Raw genomic sequence first — 20,945 nt, 5'->3', positions numbered from 1 at the left:
ACTGTCCTTTCGATTACATTGGTTTCAGTAACAAAAGTCCATCAATTCGTACATAAGCAAATGGGGATTAAATTGGACAGCTATTTGTACCCTCCCGTGAATGATTCTAAACCTTATCGATAAACTGTATTTGTATATATAAAAAATGATCTAGGACTTCATGTACTGCGACCAGTGACATTACAAAACAATAGAAAAAAATATCATTCAGCAGTTTCAGGGGCATGTAGGGCAAAATAGGGAAAATATCTTTCATTTATGCGCATGATAGCTGTTAGCTTCCAATTGTAACTGAAACTAATTTAAACGCTCCATTACAGTATCTGTTTCTTATAAATACATTTTAAATCTCATTTTTCTATGATAATAGGGCAAAATAGGGCAAATTGGACAACTACTGAAGATGGTTCTGGTAATAACAGATCCAGCTCTTTTTGTTTATGCTAACAAAACAGAAATTCAAATCAGTAAGATTAAAAACACTAGTTTACAGCATTTTTGAACTCGGTAAGCTGATGATCGTTTTTGGTGTAGAATCATGGCCTGAGTTCGAAAACGCGAAGGAAAAAAATTACAGTAGAGCGGATTTTTTTTCGACTTTCCATACAAGGATGATGATTTAAAATCGATTTTTGTTCTATTTTAAAGCAAAGTCGCTCACTTCACACATCCCATTCTCCGTAATCAATGCTCCGATTGAGCTGAATTTTTTACTGTAACTCGCCTACATATAATATGTCAAATAAACGTTGAGAAAGAATTTTTAAATTGTTTTTATCTTGTCGAAAAAATACATTTCTTCATATATTTTTGGAAAATTTGCTAAAATTTAAGGAGATCGTCCCCAGAACTGGCCAATATCTTGAATTTCATCAATCTAACGCAAAACCCGCGTTCAGATGATCGAATGGTATTATATTCAGCTTTTAATTTATGGAAAAAGATTTAAAATTGGTTAAACAAAACGCTAGATATTTGAATTTTAATAAATTCCATATTTCAAAAAGTTGTAACACTCGATATTGAGCTAGAATTCAAAAACTGTTCTACTTTAAATTTTTTGAAGCATGGTTTCGAAATCAGCGCTAAATTATACTTCAAAAATTTTGGTCTTTGACAGAAGTTCACGACTTTCGTTTTATTTTGTAAACTAGTGAAATCCATTCATAATCATGTAAAATTCACAATTTTAGCAATTGTTGGGGCATATGGGGCAATATAAGCATTTAAAAGGATCTTTCATATATGTTTATGATTTCTAATAACCTCTAATTATACCTGCAGCTATTCCCAGTGATCCACGGTCGTGTTAGTTGTTTGAAAGTACATTTTGATTATCTTTTTGTATGAAAAAAGGGCAAAATGGGGCAAAACGGACCACTTCCCGTGCCGTGAGGTGATTGAAATTAGCACCAATCGATTTCTCGTATTTTTTTACGTCAGAAATGGTCAACTTCACGTACCGAAACCAGCGGCATTAAAAGATCCGTTTTTTGGGTCGATTTTTCCCACTGTGCAGAGGTCGACCGTAGACGCCATCCTGTCGGTTACAAAAACCGCTGGGATTGCGCTCCAGCGTAAGAGAAGGGAGATTCGCAGTAGTGATTCTGGATGTAAGGAACGCGTTCCCCAGCGCCTGCTGAGCGGATATTGCCGATACGCACCTGCTTGGGGAATACCCGGGTACTTGTACAAGACTCTCAGAAGTTGCTTCAAGAATCGAACTAGTTTACGACACAAAGGTGGGTCGGAAGTGCTTTCACATTACCCCATGAGTTCCGCAAGGTTCCATTCTAAATCCAGTGCCACGGAATTTCATGTACGGCGAGATGTTGAGGTTAAAGTTCCCGGTGGGAGTGGCGACGACATACCGCTTGAAGTCTACATTGAATCGATCAAAGAATTGGAATTAACTGCTGTCCACTCGATTGCAGTTGTGGAAGAGTGGATGAGATCCATGAAACTGGAACTGGCTCACCACAAAACTTAGGTGGTAGTTGTAAACAACCTAAAGTCGGAGCAGCAAGCGGTGATTAGTGTAGGCGTTTGCACTATCACTTCGAAACGCTCCGTCAAACACTTGGGGATAAGGATCGACGATAAGCTTACCTTTGGTAGCCACGTTGGTTACGCCTACCAAAGAGCTCCCACAGCTATAGTGGCACTGTCCCCGATGATGTTCAATAGCTATGCGGTGTATGCCAGCAAGCACAAGCTTCTGGCTAGTGTCGCCTCGTGTCTCCTAATGACCTTTGGCCCAGTGGCTTGACACCACTGAAAACGAACTAGAATATTATTTTTTAGTCATAACATTCTGTTTCTTGCTCATCGAAAACAAAGAAAATTAATTATAACTGCCTCCCTGCACAAATGGAATCGCTGTGCAATGATAATGTTCTTGATAGAAATACAGAAAAAGTTGATAATTTAGGGATTTTGGTCTAACTTGTTTTGGCAATGCTCACCCTAACGCACGCCTCTGTTCTCCCAACCATCCGAACTGAGGTCGCTCGAGGAACCTCACGTTTCGGAAACCTATCTACCTGCGAGCGAGCAAGCGATCTATCCTGCGGGGAAGGATGTTTCCTCGCTTGTTCGCTTGCAACTTACCTCTAGCTTAGAGAAAAGCAACCCCTATTCCTGCGCTGCTAGAAGGTTGGTGGTGTGTGCGTACCAATGCCTACTACGAACGATGAGAAAACCGTCCCATCAACAGCATAAGCAAGCATAAGCCAGAGCTTAGGATCGATATTGTGTGGGGCTGCGCCGCTCGTTGCCCGGACGGTTCGTACCTTGCTCTGTGCTTTGCTAGTATTGTGTGCAGAAGGAATGGATGGGACGATACACAAGCGTACCTACGAGCGAACGAACGTCGGTTCGAAGAAGGGACGCATGTGCGTCGTCGTTTGTCCTAGCAAAAGGACCCTACTAGCATGCATGTGTATTGGGGCGAGCGAGCGAAAGGAGCATCCGAGAGCGGACCGACGGCGACGACCGAACCCCTGCCTGCCTGTGGCTGTGACTGTCGTCGTCGTCGTCGTCAGGACACACGGGGAAAACCGGACCGGGGAGGACTGTCAGATAGCCTAGCACAGTAGAGCGAAAATTTCCTGTCGCCATGTTGTATCTCTTTCGGATCGTCTAAATTTGTAACTACACACACGGTTTTTTAAGTTTTTCGGTTTTTGCGGATCGGTCCTGCCCGGAAATTACGGCGTGGGGAGACGCGCGTGTCCGCAGTTGGCAAAATCCAGATTTCGGCCAGTTCAAAATTGCGATTTTTGTTTGGTTTTTCTTGTATCGTTTTTCCGGTTTTTTCGGTTCGGCGCGGCAAAAAAAAAGCTCCGGGCTTTTCTCGGCATCGCTCAGGTAACGCGGGGCAAAATAAGCAATGGTTTCTGTGGGTATAGGGAAAAGTGGGGAAAAAAGGTACAACAGGAGTGGAAATTGTGGATTGTTTGTGTAATAAGTGATTTGGCTAATTGCAGATGGCTTTCTCAAGATTTTATTAAAGAAGCTTTCAGTGGACTGTTTTTTTAAACTTTCCGACGTTTCGATCGGGGGCTTTTGTCCTTCCTCAAGGATCTTTATCTCTATTTCATGAAACTTAAAAAGCCATTCGTAATTAGTTAACTTGTTCCAGTCAACATCGCCATTTCAGAAGTGCACTGATTGATTGAGTTTGAAGGGCAATAAATTGGGCGCTGGTTTGTTTTGCTACCTTGTGATTCGGATTGACAGTGTACACAATGGATCCTAATTCGACGGAATCGACATCGTCGGATACTTCGATAGAGGTAGATGAAAACGTCGTAACACCGTTCCCTAAAGCGAAATCCTTGCTCTCGGATTACGTCGTTGTGTACGCAAATGATGGCGATGATGAAGCCAATGACGGTGACGAGGAGGACAACGATGACGACGACGACAGTGATAAAGTTGAAGAGCCTCAACCGGGTCAAAGGTAAATGACTTCTTCGCATCTTGATTCCAAGGCACACACGACGTAAATGGTGATGCTGCTGACCCGATCCCACCACGCTCCCCTCTGCTCCCCATTCGTGGCATTCTCTTACATTATTATTATTATTTTACACAAAGGGAACGACAACCAATCTGCTGCGCTGGCTGCTGGGGGCGAACTACGACGTGAAATTCACGACCACGAAATACCGAGAAAATGCGTTCAACGCGCAAATGAATACGGGTTCCCCCCGGGGCGTTTCTTAGAATAGTGTAGTAAATCGTGGCAAACTGGGGGACGCACGGTTTTCTAATGTGTAGCTATTGTGGGTTTCACGCTCTAAAAAGAGGGGAGAAAATTGCTCCCACGTGCCGATTTATCCGTGGAAGGGTACGTGAGGAGTAACTTGTAGGTTTAGCCGAGAAGTAAATGCAGTTTTGGCAATTTATTGCTTCACGATATTGATAAATTTGTACATAAGTAGGTAGGATAATTCGCCAGTTGATGAACGGTTAGTACTGCATTTTTTTTTCATTTGTAATTACGTACATAACTCCACTGTAGTTGAAAAACATCCATAGAATGTCTGGATCCACTTATACGTTCCATTGCATTTGAATACCTTTAATTTCCGTTTTCAAAGAGAAAATAGAACATTTGTATCGGAAGTCTGGAACTCAAATGTTGGACGCTTCTTTAGGCAAGCTTGTCTTGATGTTGGACGATTCTCGCTAATTGTTGAACGGTTCAAGCTTTGTTCGCTATTGATCGCGTATAACCCAACATAAATCTATCATTGACTTGTTTTTACTTTGGCCATGAAACCACACATAGACACAACAGGTATCCGATGTGGGTCCGACATTCGATAAAATTTGACCCGACATTCGAAATTTTTTCAGTCAGTTGGAATCATTTCTGGGTTTTTCGTGTTTTGTGACCAGCTAGACATTTGAGTGACAATACATTTAAATGACAAGGAATCGCTTTTCCTTTGAAGAGAGTTCAGGTTGACTGATATCAAAAACATGACTAGAAGCAAAAATGACTGAAAAGATTTATTGGATAATGTTCACATGAATGAGATGAATTTTCACAAGACTGTAGAGATTCAGGGGGATTTCAAGGAAGTTTTATGTAAGTTTAGGAGGGATTCCAAGTTGTTTCAGGTTTTTAGATGATATCAAGGATGAATCCCTCGGAACGCCCCTGAAACCATCTAAAACTCTCGGAACTCCCTAAACACCCCTAAAATTCTTTGGACTCCCCTTGGAACGTCTTTGAAACATCATGGAACGTCCCTGAAACCCATTGAATCACCCCTGGAACACCCTGAAAGCCCCGGAAGCCCTTGATAACCTCCACAACGATCCAGGAACCCCGTGAAACACTCCTGAAAACCCCGGAAACACCTATGCGACCCCTGGAACGCCCTTGGAACGTCTATGAAACCCTTTGAAAATCACTTCTGAAACCTCCCCTGGTACACCCACGAACGCCTTTAAAACCTCTTGAAATCTCCTGGAACGTTTCTGAAGCTTTCTGGAACACCCCTGGAACATCCCTTGAACGCTCCTGAAACCACTTGAAATGCACGATAAGGTAAAATCTGACAGTCCCAATCCTGTTAACGCTCCTTGTGCATTAGGGTCATCAGCGAGCAGCGTGGGGCATTAGGAAGGTTAACAGTTTAGGTTATGCCAGTGTTCAACAATTGGATCACGGATGCATGCATAGTGAAAGTATGATAAAAAAAATATTTTTTCAATAAAAAAAACGATTGAAAGTTTTTTTTAAACAATGTTAATAAGTGTAAAAGACATCCTTCCAGTTCTTATAACTATGATATTCCTATATCCAACGCACTTAACTGCTTAACGCTTGCTTAAACACTTTCTGAAATATAGATATAGATATAGATATGTCAGATATTTTCAAAATACGAAACGACAAGAATTTCAAATTTCTGACAGAACCTGTATTACAAAGTTTTTAGGCATAACGCAGAAGTTCAATATTCCAAAGACCCTTCCAGTAGACTAGCAAATGTCAGCAATCTCGCTAAATATGTAGGCGTAAAATGTCGTCTTGGATATCAATTTCGAATTGCAGGATATTTTTGAAATTTTCGAAATTTGAAGTTTAACAATTTTTGCTCCTTTTGATGTAGATTTCGCCACTCAGGGCGCGATTTCGCCCTCTATTGGTATCACTAATCTAGGAAATCCTTTAGGGAATTCCCTAAAATCTTATTCTGGTATGTCTCTCTCTCTCTTCTTGGCGTAACGTCCTCATTGGGACAAAGCCTGCTTCTCAGCTTAGTGTTCTATGAGCACTTCCACAGTTATTAACTGAGAGCTTCCTCTGCCAATGACCATTTTGCATGTGTATATCGTGTGGCAGGCACGAAGATACTCTATGCCCAAGGAAGTCAAGGAAATTTGCTTTACGAAAAGATCCTGGACCGACCGGGAATCGAACCCGTCACCCTCAGCATGGTCATGCTGAATACCCGTGCGTTTACCGCCTCGGCTATATGGGCCCTGTATTTCTCTGGTATTATTCTGGTATGTATTTCTCCAATAACTTCTCCGAGTTTCCCTCATGAACGCCTCCCCTTTCAGGATCTACTTCCTGCATTCCTCCTAATTCAAGAACTCTTTCCTTAATTCCTCTAGGAGTTCCCAGTCAACACACGATCGCATATGATTTTTTTCCTGTTGGGTACATTTTCCACTGCGACCAGTTTTTTGATTACAGTTTACACGCGGTCAAATGGAAGCTGGTACGCATATGGCCTCCACTTTAGCATCCCATTCAAAATCATTTACGACTTTGTGTTAGCTGGGTTCCTTCCGAAATTCCTTTGGTAATTCCGTCCGGGAATCCTCCCAAAACTTCTCCCGGTATTTTTCCTAAAACTTTTTCCGGGACACTTCCAGGCATTTCTTCCGGGATACTTCCAGGAACTACATCTGGGATTGCTCCAAGAACATCTTTCTTGATTCCTCCGGGAATTTCTTCTGGGATTCCTCCGAGAACTTTTTCCGATATTCCTCCAAGAACCTCTTCCGGGATTCCTCCAGGAGCATCTTACAGGATTCTTCCGGCAATTTCTTCCATGATTCCTCCTAGTACTTTTTCCGAGAATCCTCCAGGAACTTCTTATGGGATTCTTTCGGAAACTCCTTCTGGGATTTCCCTGGGATATCTGACCAAGAATCTTCCAAAATTGGTTTCCGGTTTTTTTTCAGGAACTTGATCCAGGATTCCTTTTGGAACTCTTTTGTCAATCCCTCCAGCATTTCCTTCTAGAATTCCTCCGGAAGTCCATTTTGAAATTCTGCCATTTATTCTTGGGATGGAAAGAATCCTGAAGTTTTAAACAGAATTCCTGCAGGAGTTTTTGTGGCATTCTTTGTGGAATTACTCAACGAATTCCTTATAAAGTTCGTTCAAGAAATCCTTGAGGAATTCCTCCAACAATTTCATAAGGAATTCCTATATCAGCTTTGTTATCCCTGGAGCTCCTCCTGGCTTTCCTCCAATAGTTCCTTCCGTGGTTTTAATTTTTCAAGAATTCCTTCCGGAAATTCCAGATAAAAACATCTGAAGACATTCAAAAAAAAACTATAAGAATCTCAGAAATAATTCGTGGAGGATTCCCGAAACTCCTGCAGAAAATCTGGAAGAAATCTCTTGAAGTTCGAGAAGGAATTTCAGAAGGAATAACGGAAGAATTCTAGAGAGAACTTCTAAAGGATCCTCAAGAAGAATTTCAGATGGGGCTTTCTTCTTCTTCTTCTTTGTGGCTCTACGTCCCCACTGAGATTTGGCCTACCTCGCTTCAACTTAGTGTTCTTTGAGCACTTCCACAGTTATTAATTGAAGGGCTTTCTTTGCCTGCCATTGCATGAATTTGTATTTGTGAGGCAAGTACAATGATACAGTATGCTCAGGGAGAAAATTTTCCCGACCGGAACGGGAATCGAACCCGCCGTCTCCGGGTTGGCGATCCACAGCCTTAACCACTAGTCTAACTGGACACCCCAGTTCAGATGGGGCTCTCAGAGGGATAACAGAAGGAACTAAGGAACCCTGGAATAAATTTCCGGAGAAAATATGGTAGGAATGCCAGTAAGAATTCTAGACAGAATTCCTAGAGTAATCACGGAACGAATTCAAAGGATCATTTCGGAAGGATCTTCTGGGGAATCCAGGAACGCTTGAAGGAATCTCACAACAGCGGAAGGAATTCCTGTGAAATTCTTGAAGTAACTCTTGGAAGAATGTCACCATACTTACCTGACCGATCAGACTTAGACCTAAGTGTCCTGTGCTGTACATAGTGCCGTCTCCATTCCACTCGGCCAATGGCTGTTTGTCTCTAGTTCCGCACTCTGCGTAGGGTCCGCAGATCGTCCTCCACTTGGTCGACCCACCTAGCTCGCTGCGCTCCACGTCTTCTTGTACCGGTCGGATGACTCTCGAGAACCATTTTAGTCGGGTTGCTATCCGACATCCTGATGACGTGACCCGCCCACCGTAGCCTCCCGATTTCCGCGGTATGGACGATGGTTGGTTCTCCCAGCAGCTGATGCAGCTCGTGGTTCATTCGCCTTCTCCAAGTCCCGTCTTCCATCTGCACTCCGCAGTAGATGGTACGCAACACCTTCCGTTCAAAAACTCTAAGGGCACGTTGGTCCTCTGCACGTAGGGTCCATGTTTCGTGCCCATAGGGACGACCGGTCTAATCAACGTTTTGATAGTTAACTTCGTGTTACGGCGAACTTTATACGATCGTAGAGTTCTGCGGAGTCCAAAGTAAGCACGATTTCCTGCCACAATGCGCCTCTGAATTTCTCTGCTGGTGTCCTTGTCAGCGGTCACCAGTGAGCCCAAGTACACGAATTCTTCAACCGACTCGATTTCATCACCGTCGATATGAATTCGGGGTGATGGGCGCGGTGATTCTTCCCTGGAGCCCTTTGCCACCATGTACTTTGTCTTCGACACATTAATGACTAATCCGATTCGCCTGGCTTCACTCTTTAGTCGGATGTACGTTTCCGCCGAAACCAAGCAGCTGATCGGACTAAGTAAAAATCGTCCCATTCGTGTTTATCCCCGCTCTCCTTATTACACCTTCTAATGCAATGTTGAACAGCAAGTACGGAAGATCATCGCCTTGCCGTAACCCTCTGCGAGATTTGAAGGGACTCGAGAGCGTCCCTGATACTCGAACTACGCACATCACTCGATCCATCGTCACTTTGATTAATCGTTTCAGTTTATCCGGGAATCCGTATTCGTGCATAATCTGCCATAGCTGTTCTCGATCGATTGTATCATACGCCGATTTGAAATCGATGATCAAGTGATGTGTGGGCCTGGGCACGTTGTATTCGCGGCATTTCTGCAGCACCTGGCGGATGGCGAACATCTGATCCATTGTAGCGCGTTCACCCATGAATCCAGCCTGATATTGCCCCACGAGCTCTCTTGCAATCGGTGATAGACAGCGGCATAGAATTTGAGAGAATATCTTGTAGGCAGCGTTCAGTAGTGTGATCGCGCGATAGTTCCCGCAGTCCAACTTGTCGCGATTTTTGTAGATGAGACACACGATACCTTCCATCCACTCCTCTGGTAATTCTTCCTTCTCCCAAATCTTGGTAATGACCCAGTGTAGCGCTCTCACCAGTGCTTCTCCGTGTTTTAGTAACTCGCTTGGTAGTTGATCTGCTCCAGCGGCTTTGTTGTTTTTTTTTTCAACCGGTTAACCTCCTCTTCAATCTCTTGGAAGTTAGGGGCTGGAAGTCTTTCGTCCTGCGCACGTACTCCTAGATCTGTTACCACGCCACCTTCGCCTTCGGTGCTTGCAACGTCGCCATTGAGGTGCTCATCGTATTGCTGCCACCACCTCACTCTCGCTCGTGAGAATATTTCCGTGATTATCTCGGCACATGTCGGCTTGGGCCACAAAGCCTCTGCGCGAGCGGTTCAGCTTCACGTAGAACTTCCGTGTGTCCTTAGCGCGGCACAGCTATTCCATCGCTTCGCGAACTCGTTCTTCCTGCTGGCGCTTCTTCATCCGGAGTTCTGCCTGTTCCGCGTCTGTCTGTAACGTGCCTCATTCGCTCTCGTACGGTGTTGCAGCATTCTCCCCCATGCTGCATTCTTCTCGTTCTTCAACTGTTCACATTCGCCGTCGTACCAGTCGTTTCTGTGATTCGGAGTCGCGAAGCCTAGTGCTGTAGCCGAGGTTCTACCTATGGCGGATCGGATGTTCCTCCAGCCATCTTCAAGTGTAGCTGTGCCAAGCTGCTCTTGCGTTGGTAGGGCCACTGCTAACTGCTGCGCGTAGTCTTGAGCCACTTCTACGTTACGCAGTTTCTCGATTTTGAGCCGCGGCGTTCGACTTCGACGCGTGGTGATAACTGTCGAAAGTTTTGAGCGCATGCATACAGCGACTAAGTAGTGATCCGAATCTATATTCGCACAGCGGTATGTGCGGACATAGGTTATATCCGAGAAGAATTTACCGTCAATTAGAACGTGGTCGATTTGTTTTCTGTTTGATGGTCGGGTGATCTCCAGGTGGCTTTGTGGATATCTTGGCGGAGGAAGAAGGTGCATCGAACTACCATACCACGGGAGGCTGCAAAGTTTACGCATCGCTGGCCGTTATCATTCGATACAGCGTGCATGCTGTTTCGCCCAATTACCGGTCGGTACATTTCTTCCCTTCCTACCTGCGCGTTCATGTCGCCGACAACGATTTTCACGTCACGCGGCGAGCAAGCATCGTATGTTTACTCTGACTGTGCGTAGAACGCTTCTTTCTCGTCATCGGGTCTCCCTTCGTGTAGGCAGTGGACGTTAATGATGCTGTAGTTGAAGAAACGGCCCTTAACTCTCAACATGCACATGCACATCCTTGCGTTGATCGGCTGCCACCCGATCACACGTTGTCGCATCTTGCCCAACACTATAAATCCTGTTCCCAGTTCATTGGTGGTGCCACAGCTTTGGTACAAGGTAGCCACTCGATGCCCGCTTTTCCACACTTTCTGTTCAGTCCAACAAAGTTCCTGCAACGCCACGATGTCGAAGTTGCGGGGATGTTGTTCGTCGTAAATTATCCTGTCACATCCTGCGAAACCTAGTGATTTGCAATTCCGTGTTCCAAGTTTCCAATCGTAGTCCTTATTTCGTTGCGTGGGTCTTTGCCGACTGTATCGAGTCATATTTTCTCCTATGTTATTCGCAATTCGATTTTTAGGGGTGGCTTATTGGGCCTACGCCAACACTCCTGTCTTGCCGGAGGGCCATCGTGCCAGTTCTGTTTAACGTCCCAACCAACACTACCCAAGTAACACACTTGTCACCGAAGAGTCACGGCGGCGCAGGTTTATGTTGCGCAAAAGTCACTGTGACTTACTTCTAGCAAGTAAGTGTTTATTTGTTAGAAGTAAGTCACAGTGACTTCTGCGCAACAAAAACCTGCGCCGCCGTGACTCTTCGGTGACAAGTGTGTTACTTGGGTAGGACGATCATGCTGATGGGGCTACCACCTCGGATCTAGCTGGGCGTAGTGCAGCGTTTCTTACTCAGCCGCTGGATGCCAGAATAGATGCTGTTTGAGCCGCTCGTCCTTGGTGAACAGACGCTCGGGTCGTACCTCCTCAATCTAGCTGAAGTCAGAAGGACAACAGTGCCCAGGCTGCACTACCAGCTAAGCACACAACTCTTAGCTGGCGGTCTTTGTCGTCGCTTGACCCGTGGAAGCATGAGGTAGGAACTTGTGAGGACCAGTGCTATATTAGACGCTAGGGCTTCCAATTTTCCCGGGATTCAGATTCCCGGGAAACGGGAAAAAATATTATCATTTCCCGGGATTTCCCGGGATCCCGGGAAATAAGTAAACTTTATATTTAGGCGGAAAAAATGCAATTTTCAAGAAAATCGGTAAACATATATCATGTTATTCCATTTCTTATTGTAGGCTGTGCACAATTCGGTAAATTTCACGATGAAAAGGTTCATATTTCTATTTGTTTCATTTCAATCAGCACTAAATATTGAAATTTTGATTTGAAATGCATGAAAGTGTTTTGCTATAAGCAGTTTATTGTTCATTGATTCATATCACAATCACACTGTCATACTAAATTAACGGATACAATAACACAGTTCAAGGCATAACACCCGATACAAAAAATAGCTATAACTACGAGATCTCACAAAAAAACGAAAAAAAAAAAACTTCGGCGAGGGATTCCGAAGTCAAAGTAAAGTCAAAGTACCCTACGAGAGAACAAACGATGTTTACCAAATTCTTAGGTAACACGGTAATTCGATCACAAATCACTACCACACAGGCATTTGGATTGGCCAATTGCGTCCTATATGCAAGGATTGTATGAGAATCAGTTGGCACTATAGGATGCACTTCATATACTTTAAAGCAGTATTAAAAAAAGAAGAATCGTTGTTGATTATTAAGACGATGATATCTACATAAGTTTCCCGTTAAGCTCGAATTATACAATAACATCAACAAAAATAACATCTGCACAGAGGTCATGTGGTTTGACAAACTTAAATCAAGAAGCTGGTAAATTAATCATTGACTTGCCATTTTAAATTGGGCTTTTAGAAATAATGGGCAATAGAAAAAAATCCCGGGAAGTTCGGGAAACCCGGGATACAAAAACTTGATTCCCGGGATTCGGGAATCCCGGGAAATTTCATTTCCCGGGAAATCTAGCCCGGGATTGGAAGCCCTATTAGACGCTCTCCTCATCGACTCACCGTTTTGCAGCCCATTCACCAGACTTTAGTAATGTTGAAAGAATGTGTTGGGTTGGGCCTTGTCCTTCTTTCTGGTAATAAATTACGACTGGAATTTGGTCTGCTTCAATTCATCTTCGTGTTCTTCTGACACATCCACAGGGCTTTCTTGCCTTCCATTGCATAAATCTAAATATGATGTGATATACTGTACCCAGAAAGTCGGGAAATTTTCCTGACCGGAACGGAAATCGTACCCACTGTGGCGACCCAAAGCTTTCGCCATTAAGCAATCTGTTTAATTGAAAGTAACTGTAAAAAATATAGTTCACTAATAGATCACCCTGATTTTTTCAGTAGTATTTTAGCCGATTTAGTTAGGGAGTGTTCCCATCAAGTACGCTATCGGGATGCTTCATTTGGCATAGTCCCCTCGTTCGGCCTATCCTAACGTAAACCAAAAACTCAAACAAACACGCATAACCGGAGATCGGAAAAGCTATGCGACAAACAACTGTAACATTTCGTTTCAATTCTTTAGAGCTTTAACATGGAATGAAAATGTCACTTTGTTTAGCTTTTGTAGACGCCATGATTCTTCGGTTTAGTGGGTCTAGTCTATATACATGATCATAAATGGCACTGGTAAAGTGACGTCAACAGGATTCCTGGCGTATGAACCAGAAAGATCGAACAGAAAGAAATATTTTGTACGTGGAGATTGTAAAAATATAACACAGTAATTGGGTTGCGTTGTTTTCGTTAATAAATTAAGAAATTACGGTATTTTAAGTGGTATATAAATAGTTTGTAAAAATTTGGCAGAAAATGTAATTTGAAAGTAAGATTGGAGAACAAATAGTGATAAAATATCACTAGAAATATTGAAAAAATGAGAGGGTAAGAGGTTCAAGCGTTCGGAAAGCAATAGGCCAACGATGTATCCACTAATAGTCAATTTTTGTACCATAGACCAACATTGCCCATATAGCCGAGGCGGTAAACGCACGGGTATTCAGCATGACCATGCTGAGGGTGACGGGTTCGATTCCCGGTCGGTCCAGGATCTTTTCGTAAAGGAAATTTCTTTGACTTCCTAGGGCATAGAGTATCTTCGATATACGCATGCAAAATGGTCATTGGCAGAGGAAGCTCTCAGTTAATAACTGTGGAAGTGCTCATAGAACACTAAGCTGAGAAGCAGGCTTTGTCCCAATGAGGACATTACGCCAAGAAGAGAGGAGAGACCAACATTGCATACCATCGCATCGAATCCTTTCAACGTAATTAAGCAAGTTCTTGAATATTTACGTTAGTTTACTTCCAAATAGTGAAACATGCATTGTCTAGAGTGCGTGATAGGGTCAACATATCATTTCTAGTGCTATTAATTCACGAATTATGGTCAAAATTGTCAAAGCGGCTTGCATATTAGGCCAAGGTATGGTACCCTATTTAAGCAAGTTTCCACGTGCGTGTGTACGACGACTCTGCAAACGTGCTATCATCACAACAACCAGGCGTATGTCAATCCTTTCTGTGACATCGTTACCGTTCCGGGTTGCATTGCTGTTTCCTGCTTGACTCATTGACAGATGCAAATTGATCGATAAGTAAGCCGCCAGCAAGCAAAGAGAACTCCGTCGTTTGTCGTGTACACAATCATCCTTCAGCTGTTTGCCTTGCGGTTGCGGTCCGGCTTGTTTGTTGAAAATCCTGCTACCTACCTGGCTATACGAACATTTTGTGTGCGTTTATCAGGGAATTGACACAGCAGTCAGTTGTAACAAGCTACCTGACATTCCGTTACGTTTTTTTGTTTGTTTTGAGGTTTTCGATCGCCGCTGACTGTTAGACAGTTGAGATATGTACCTACCAGCATAGAAGTTCTCATGAAAACCGCAACTGATGTATGCCCTTTCAAAAAACGAAGCACGTCAGTGTCATAATTGCATAATGCTTCAGTACGCAAAAAAACGATCGTGGACTGTCAATGGACTGTGGATGGCGATAACCGCAAATATGGGGACTTGTTCTCACTATGCAGAAAAGTAAACAGAATAAAAGTAGAATCATTGGGCTTAGGTTAACGGCCACGTAATGATAGTAAAGGAAAAGAAAAGCATTCGTAGGAATTTTCTCAGAACAAGCGCTATTGCAATGTCCGCAGGAAGCATTGAAAACTTATGCCAAAATTTTTAATCTTCAATAATTGCCCGATTCTCTAATAAGGCACATGCTTTCAAGGAAACACTGAAAAAACGGATTCAAGGAGATTTCATCGCCTACTTGTCCAGAAAACTGAACCGCATGTCCCAAGTGCTCGTCGACCAATGAAGCGTGCTCTAAAATTCTAACCTCAAACTCAATTGTAGGTACCTATGTTCTTTCACTATTATTCTACTGTCCAACGTTATCCCTTCCTACTCCACAAACGTGCTATCCCGAATGGATCGGATGATTACGGTGTATGTACCTTCTAAAATGTAGATGCGTCGCATCGTACACCATACTAGCCTAATGGAAAACCAACATCACGGTAATGCAATCACATTCACTTGTGTTAGAAAATAAGTTTTTTGCCCTGGAAACACGTTTCTCGCTTCACCCGAATAGATAGTTCTCTAGTCCATCGAGGGCAGCAGGGAAAAAACTCCACCGGGTGAAGTTTTTTTTCTGCCTTGGAAACCCGCGCGTCCCGCGAGGAGGTTCGGTTCTATCCTCAGCTCCCATCGACGCGACGATGGGAATACTTACAGTTCCCCTCGATCCAATCTCGTTTCGGCATAAATTTTTAATAATGGCAAAGGGATGAAACCCCGAGGGGGTTCTCCTCGTCGGTGGTGTCCTGCGTGTGCACCGGCGATGGAATGGACTTTTACGGTTAAAGAATTTGGGAGACTCGGGCAAACGACCTGAATATGCTGATTTGGATTCTTATCGACCAAATGGGAACTTTTCATCGTGATTCACGGGGCGCACCCACCTCCGTTTTTCTTTCCCGAGTGTGTTTCGAGGTTTTTGGCGAATGCACGTCATACACGCGTATTATAGGGTATGTGTACTAAGCATTCTTATTCGTGTATTATTTTTTTTTTTTTGCAAGATCATTTCACATATCAACTATTTAAAAAGGAACAAAAGAAACTGCGTTCAAATGCTTTGTTTTGAGTAGGATCAAAGTAGGAACACCATGCCGAAACTGGTAACTATTACCCCTTGTGGTAGCGAAAATAAGTGCGGTGATAAAACGCTGCTGAGAAGTATGCTAATTTTGTGGGTGGTCTTTTGGCTGCACGTTACGAGCTTTCTTACATAGGGTGTTGGTTCCCTTATTAAGCATGTGGCTCCCATTTTCATCCCACGAAAAACAAAGGAATGAAGCATTGTTTGTTTTGTTTCTTATTTTTGTATTTTTTGTCAGAAGTGAGCACGCATGGAAACAAAAAGAACGGAATCAATCGGTGCAGTAATCGCTTGTTTTCGAATAGGATGAAATTGGGAGCGTGAGGTTACTGATGGCACACAAACCCTATATAGCATACAGCAGATCATAATCGAGTCAAAGTAGGCCGAGCTTCAAAATATGAATTCAGAAGACTTGGGCAAAATGCGCCACCACGTGCCGTGAACCAAGCAGTCTTTTAAGTAAATTAAGATAATAGAGGATAGAAGGCAGAAGGGCCCTACCTGACATTTGAACAGAGTATCGTTTTATAGCTGTCGTTTTTTTTTAAGACACGGATAACGTTTTCAGCTTTCGGCTGTACAGACTGTTTTAAACTTAACATTAGACAACGAACAACGGAGCATGCACCAGTGGAAACGGGGAAGAAACTATTCTCACGAAAAGTTTCAACGCCCTCACCCTCACCCCATAACATGATGCGATTATAAGCTTGGTGACCCTAACCGCACGGCTACGAGGCTCCACTAAAGCCTAATGGCCTAATACAGTTTTTTTTTTATTTTTTTTTTATTCTTCAATCACTTAACCTAATTTACAGCTCTTTTGTCCACTAGGGCACTGCGTGAGCGATTCCAATTGGAAACTGTTCTTATAATTTGTACAGCGCCTAAATGTATATCCGGGTCCATTTGAGCCATGGGGGCTCAGAAGAGGGTCAGTGTCAGGCTACTTTAAGGGGGGAAAGAGCAACTGACGAAAGTGCCGGGGCTGGGATCGAACCCATGACCATCTGCTTATAAAGCAAACGTGTAGCCACTACGCCACGGGCCCCGGCATAATACAGTTTTGGCTGTCCTTTTTGCATTTAATGCTTGACGTCAGATTGACGTTAGATGAGTTGCAAATTGCTTTGTCGTAGACTATTTTGATATCCTTTCCCTCACTCTATTGAAATTGTGGTGAACAGCTTGAAACATATCAAGGCTGCCACTATCGATGAGTAATTACTTAGAGTTGTGTCAATATTTCCCAATCCGTGTAGTGTCCGAAGTAGTTCCAATGAGAGACAAACATACAACATGTGATGCAGTGTGGTGTTATGAGCTGCACATGAATTGCATATTTTTTTCGAAAGTTGGCACCTCACCTGGATTTCACACCAGATCCAAGTTCCTCCATAGTGAAGAAAAAACTGTCTCGGTCAAGGTGTGCCAGTCGATCTGCGAATTCGTTGCCTAAGGTATTACTGCGTCCTGGGACCTACACAAAGCTTATGTTGGGAGTACCTCTCGCTTCCAATTTGTGATCTGGATGTCGTATTTTTGGAGATCAAATAGCTAGAATACAGCAGTCGGAATCGATAACGATCAACATGCATTGGTTTCGTTGCTGAATGAGATATGCCTCTTCATATAATATACTAACCTACTAGCCTAACGTTTGAAAAGGGCCTATCTGCTTTGCGTAAAAAAATCTGTCTCTGTAGGGCCCATCTGCATCCACCCACGCACATCGACACCCTTTTCAGAAAGAGTGTTCATCAAGCTGGTGGTTGCCATTGTTATCTGCAGTTTCGATTGCATCTGTCCACGTGGACAGTGGAAGGATAACACCCCTCCGATAAGGAGACCCTACGAAGTTAGTTTTCTTGAACCTGGTGTTTGTTCCGCCTATATGGAGCAGCTAATGAGGGGCCTCCCTCGTATGTGGGGGGGTTGATTATGTTACACTTTGCAAGAACATTGGTCCAATTATCCCGTTCTTTCATGCGTGGCACGTCCGTGCGAAGGAGATCGCTCAAAGTGACTTCCAAGGATCTCAATCGACTGTTCGGCTCTTCGGATCGCTCCGTTATTTCAGGGGTTTTTATCTCTATACAGCCGCTGCCCGCTGAGCAGCCAAATGCCATCAAGATGACGAGGAAACCAGGATGATTCGGGCAGACAACTGATTCGAAGAAGGCTAACAATGGTGTGCCTGCACGTTGACCAAGCGTATCCTTTGGAGTTTACCCTTCCACTAACAACACCCAAATTCCCGTGACACATAGACCTGAGAGATCGTAGAGTTGTCTACATTTTTCATAGGTGTCCAAAACTAACCATCCTTTCCCATCCCCCAACAGTCGCAAGGACGTGGTCAGGACAGGGCTCGACCATTGGAGGATTGCGTCAGTCTTGTCTAAGAGTCAGAGATTAGGGCCTGTCCATAAACTACGTAGACTCTGAGGGGGGACGGGGGGGTCTGGCCAAAGTCTACGGTCCTTACAAATTTCGAAAATTTTGTATGGAAGAAAGTCTACGAGGGGGAGGGGGGGTCTGAGATTTCCAAAATAGAGTCTCCGTAGTTTATGGACAGCGCCTTAGTCCCAAATCTCTGTGCTTTGGTTCAGACGGGAAGGAGGCTACCCTCATAACAGCGGTCTAGGACTGTACCACCTACGAATTTGTGCGACTCGCTTAATGCTAATGCTAATGCTACAGCCGCTGCCCGCTGAGATTTCTGCAGGAGATCCTCCTGGAATCAATTATTCTTAGATTCATCTAAGAGCTTATGCTGCATTCCCCTAGAATTAACTTCGGAATTTCTCCAGGAATTCATTAAGGGATTGCTTTAAAAGAAACGGGAACCAGAAGGAACTGGATTCTCCCTAAAACTTCTTTTGGAAATCCTCTTTTTTAAACTCAAGTTCCTAGATCAAATTCCTTAAAAAAGAACAGAAGAAATTCTCAACTTTAGCTTTCTAACTGAACTTCTTAGCGTGACATGCTGCGGAATCTCAGATTCTACTTCGTGTTATGAACTGGGGACTTGATCATATCTTTGCTCACTTGATGTCAGGCATGCCATGCTTTCAAATTCTGCTCTTTGGATTTACACCATCATCATCATGAATCAGACATCTTCCCATCTTATTAGATAGAAGGATATTGGAATATCCTAAATGTTATTTCTAACTGTCAAGAAACCGCACGCAGTGCCACACGAAGCACGCAAAGAGATTTTCACCCGGGAGAGAAAATCCCAATGAATTCCACTTTGGGGCCGTACAAAGTGCAACTTTATGATTTATATCCTAAGAAATACTGATGAGGTTGACATTTTTTTAAATCAATCTAACAGTTACTACTAGTTTCGTCAGAAGCACCAATATGAGTGAAAATTGAAAATTAGAAATGTAAAAATGAGACATCATTTATTTTTTGTGGATTATCAGCGATAAAAGCAAATATTATCGATCTGGTGATCTTATGATGTTGTCTTAAAGTTTATAGACTATTCAGATATGAAATGGTTTTCGCAAGCCTAAATATCTTCATACAATAATCAAAATCAAACAAAAGTCAACTTTCTCAATATCGTACATCACATATTGCACCCCCGATTCAAATCATCTATCTAACGCCATATCAGCAAATTTCGCAAAACAAACATCTCAATCTATACCTAGTTGTTCTGCAAGCCCCACCTCCGCCCGAACCGCGCGCGCTTGACACCATCTTCTTCCCATTATAAGTCATCTTGCTCAAAAAACATCATCTCCTACACGCACGCAGCTAGTATAGAGCATAGAGCGAGCCCCATTCTATTCACCATCGCTGCCGGCTGCTTCTACGGTGGTACGGTGACTCAAAGTGCCAATTCCGCCATTTGCATTTTGTCTACTTCTTGTTGGTTTCCCTCCGTATTATCGCGCGGCGGCGCGAGTCGCTGCTAGATTCTAGCCTGAGTGGTGCTCAACTCCCCGCGCCGCGCTATGTACTCCACGCGGAACGATCGCGCACGCTAATCGCTCATCTTGCTCTATCCCCCGCCGTCGCCGCTGCCACCACCCACAGATGCTCGATCAACCACCGCCACCCGCCGCGGCTATCTTTCGCGAGCGAGTGAGTGCGAGTGCCTAGCGAGAATCGCGAGAATGTCACGTCGCACCGATCGATCGCGATCGCGAGAGCGCGAGGCGCGAACAGCGATCTCGCGAATCTTTGTGCGTGCAAAAGCTTTCGTAGCCGTCGTCGCAGCCACAGTAGGCGACGAACTTTTCTCGGTTCTCTTGGCTTCGTGGTTTGCCCGAGTTCCTTCGATTTGATTCATCGCCTGCGCTGCCTGCGACCAGCACTAGAGTTCATGGTAGCGAGCGATTTAGTGGGTTTGATTTATTTTCAATGGGGAAGGGTGGGGAGTAGGTCGGTGCGACGGCGCTCGCTGCTTGAATTTTGAGGTTAGAATCTTGATGCATGATTAGAGTTAAGGGTATGCGGTATCTAAACGGAACGGCGTTTTCCATCTATGTTTCGCGTATTTTTTAAATGCAGTCGTTTTTTTTTGCAAATTAGCAATTGGGTCACCGAGCCATTAGTAATCTTTGCTTACAAATTCATCCTATCCGAAAAAAGCGATTTCGGGAACGATTGATTCCGTTCTTATGTTATCATTCGTATTCACTTCTACCAAAACATGCAAAAATAGATATAAACAAAAAGCAATTGGGTTCTTTAGAAGTATCGAAATAATGTCATAATCAAAATATCCGCTCAAAATCTAGTCGGAATCCAAAATTTCTTAATTTTTAAAATACAAAGTTTGTATGTTTTTTTTTGTTCGGGGCGAACAAACTTTATCGATTGAACTCTCATTTTATCCATGAAAATGTTGATTTAACCATCAAATCAAAGGTATTGGAATGCAATAAATTCACGTTATACTCAGAAAAATGAGCTCTCTCGATTAAGCTATAGAAAATAGCAATATTTTGTTCACTAAACAACCCTTTGG

At 43.5% G+C, this 20,945-nt stretch overlaps 1 protein-coding gene across 4 annotated transcripts in view; it reads left to right on the top strand.

Moving 5' to 3' along the window:
- The window catches only part of LOC109426385 (insulin-like growth factor 2 mRNA-binding protein 1), a 274,999-nt gene that overhangs the window by 99,125 nt on the left and 154,929 nt on the right, over positions 1 to 20,945 (top strand). The window contains exon 1 of one of the 4 annotated variants that reach the window (XM_062856254.1): positions 3,081 to 3,369. The exons of 2 other annotated variants lie outside the window; for them this stretch is intronic. Coding sequence is in view for 1 of the 2 variants with exons in the window: in XM_029875593.2 (XP_029731453.2) it covers positions 3,750 to 3,964 (215 nt within the window). In the remaining variant the exon portion in view is untranslated. Of the gene's footprint in view, positions 1 to 3,080; positions 3,370 to 3,521; positions 3,965 to 20,945 lie in introns of those variants that run through there. One more of the 4 variants, XM_029875593.2, reaches the window with a different exon arrangement.

Source organism: Aedes albopictus, chromosome 3, assembly GCF_035046485.1.
Source record: "Aedes albopictus strain Foshan chromosome 3, AalbF5, whole genome shotgun sequence".
Classification (NCBI taxonomy): Eukaryota; Metazoa; Arthropoda; class Insecta; order Diptera; family Culicidae; genus Aedes; species Aedes albopictus.
This window is presented reverse-complemented; position numbering and strand designations above follow the sequence as displayed.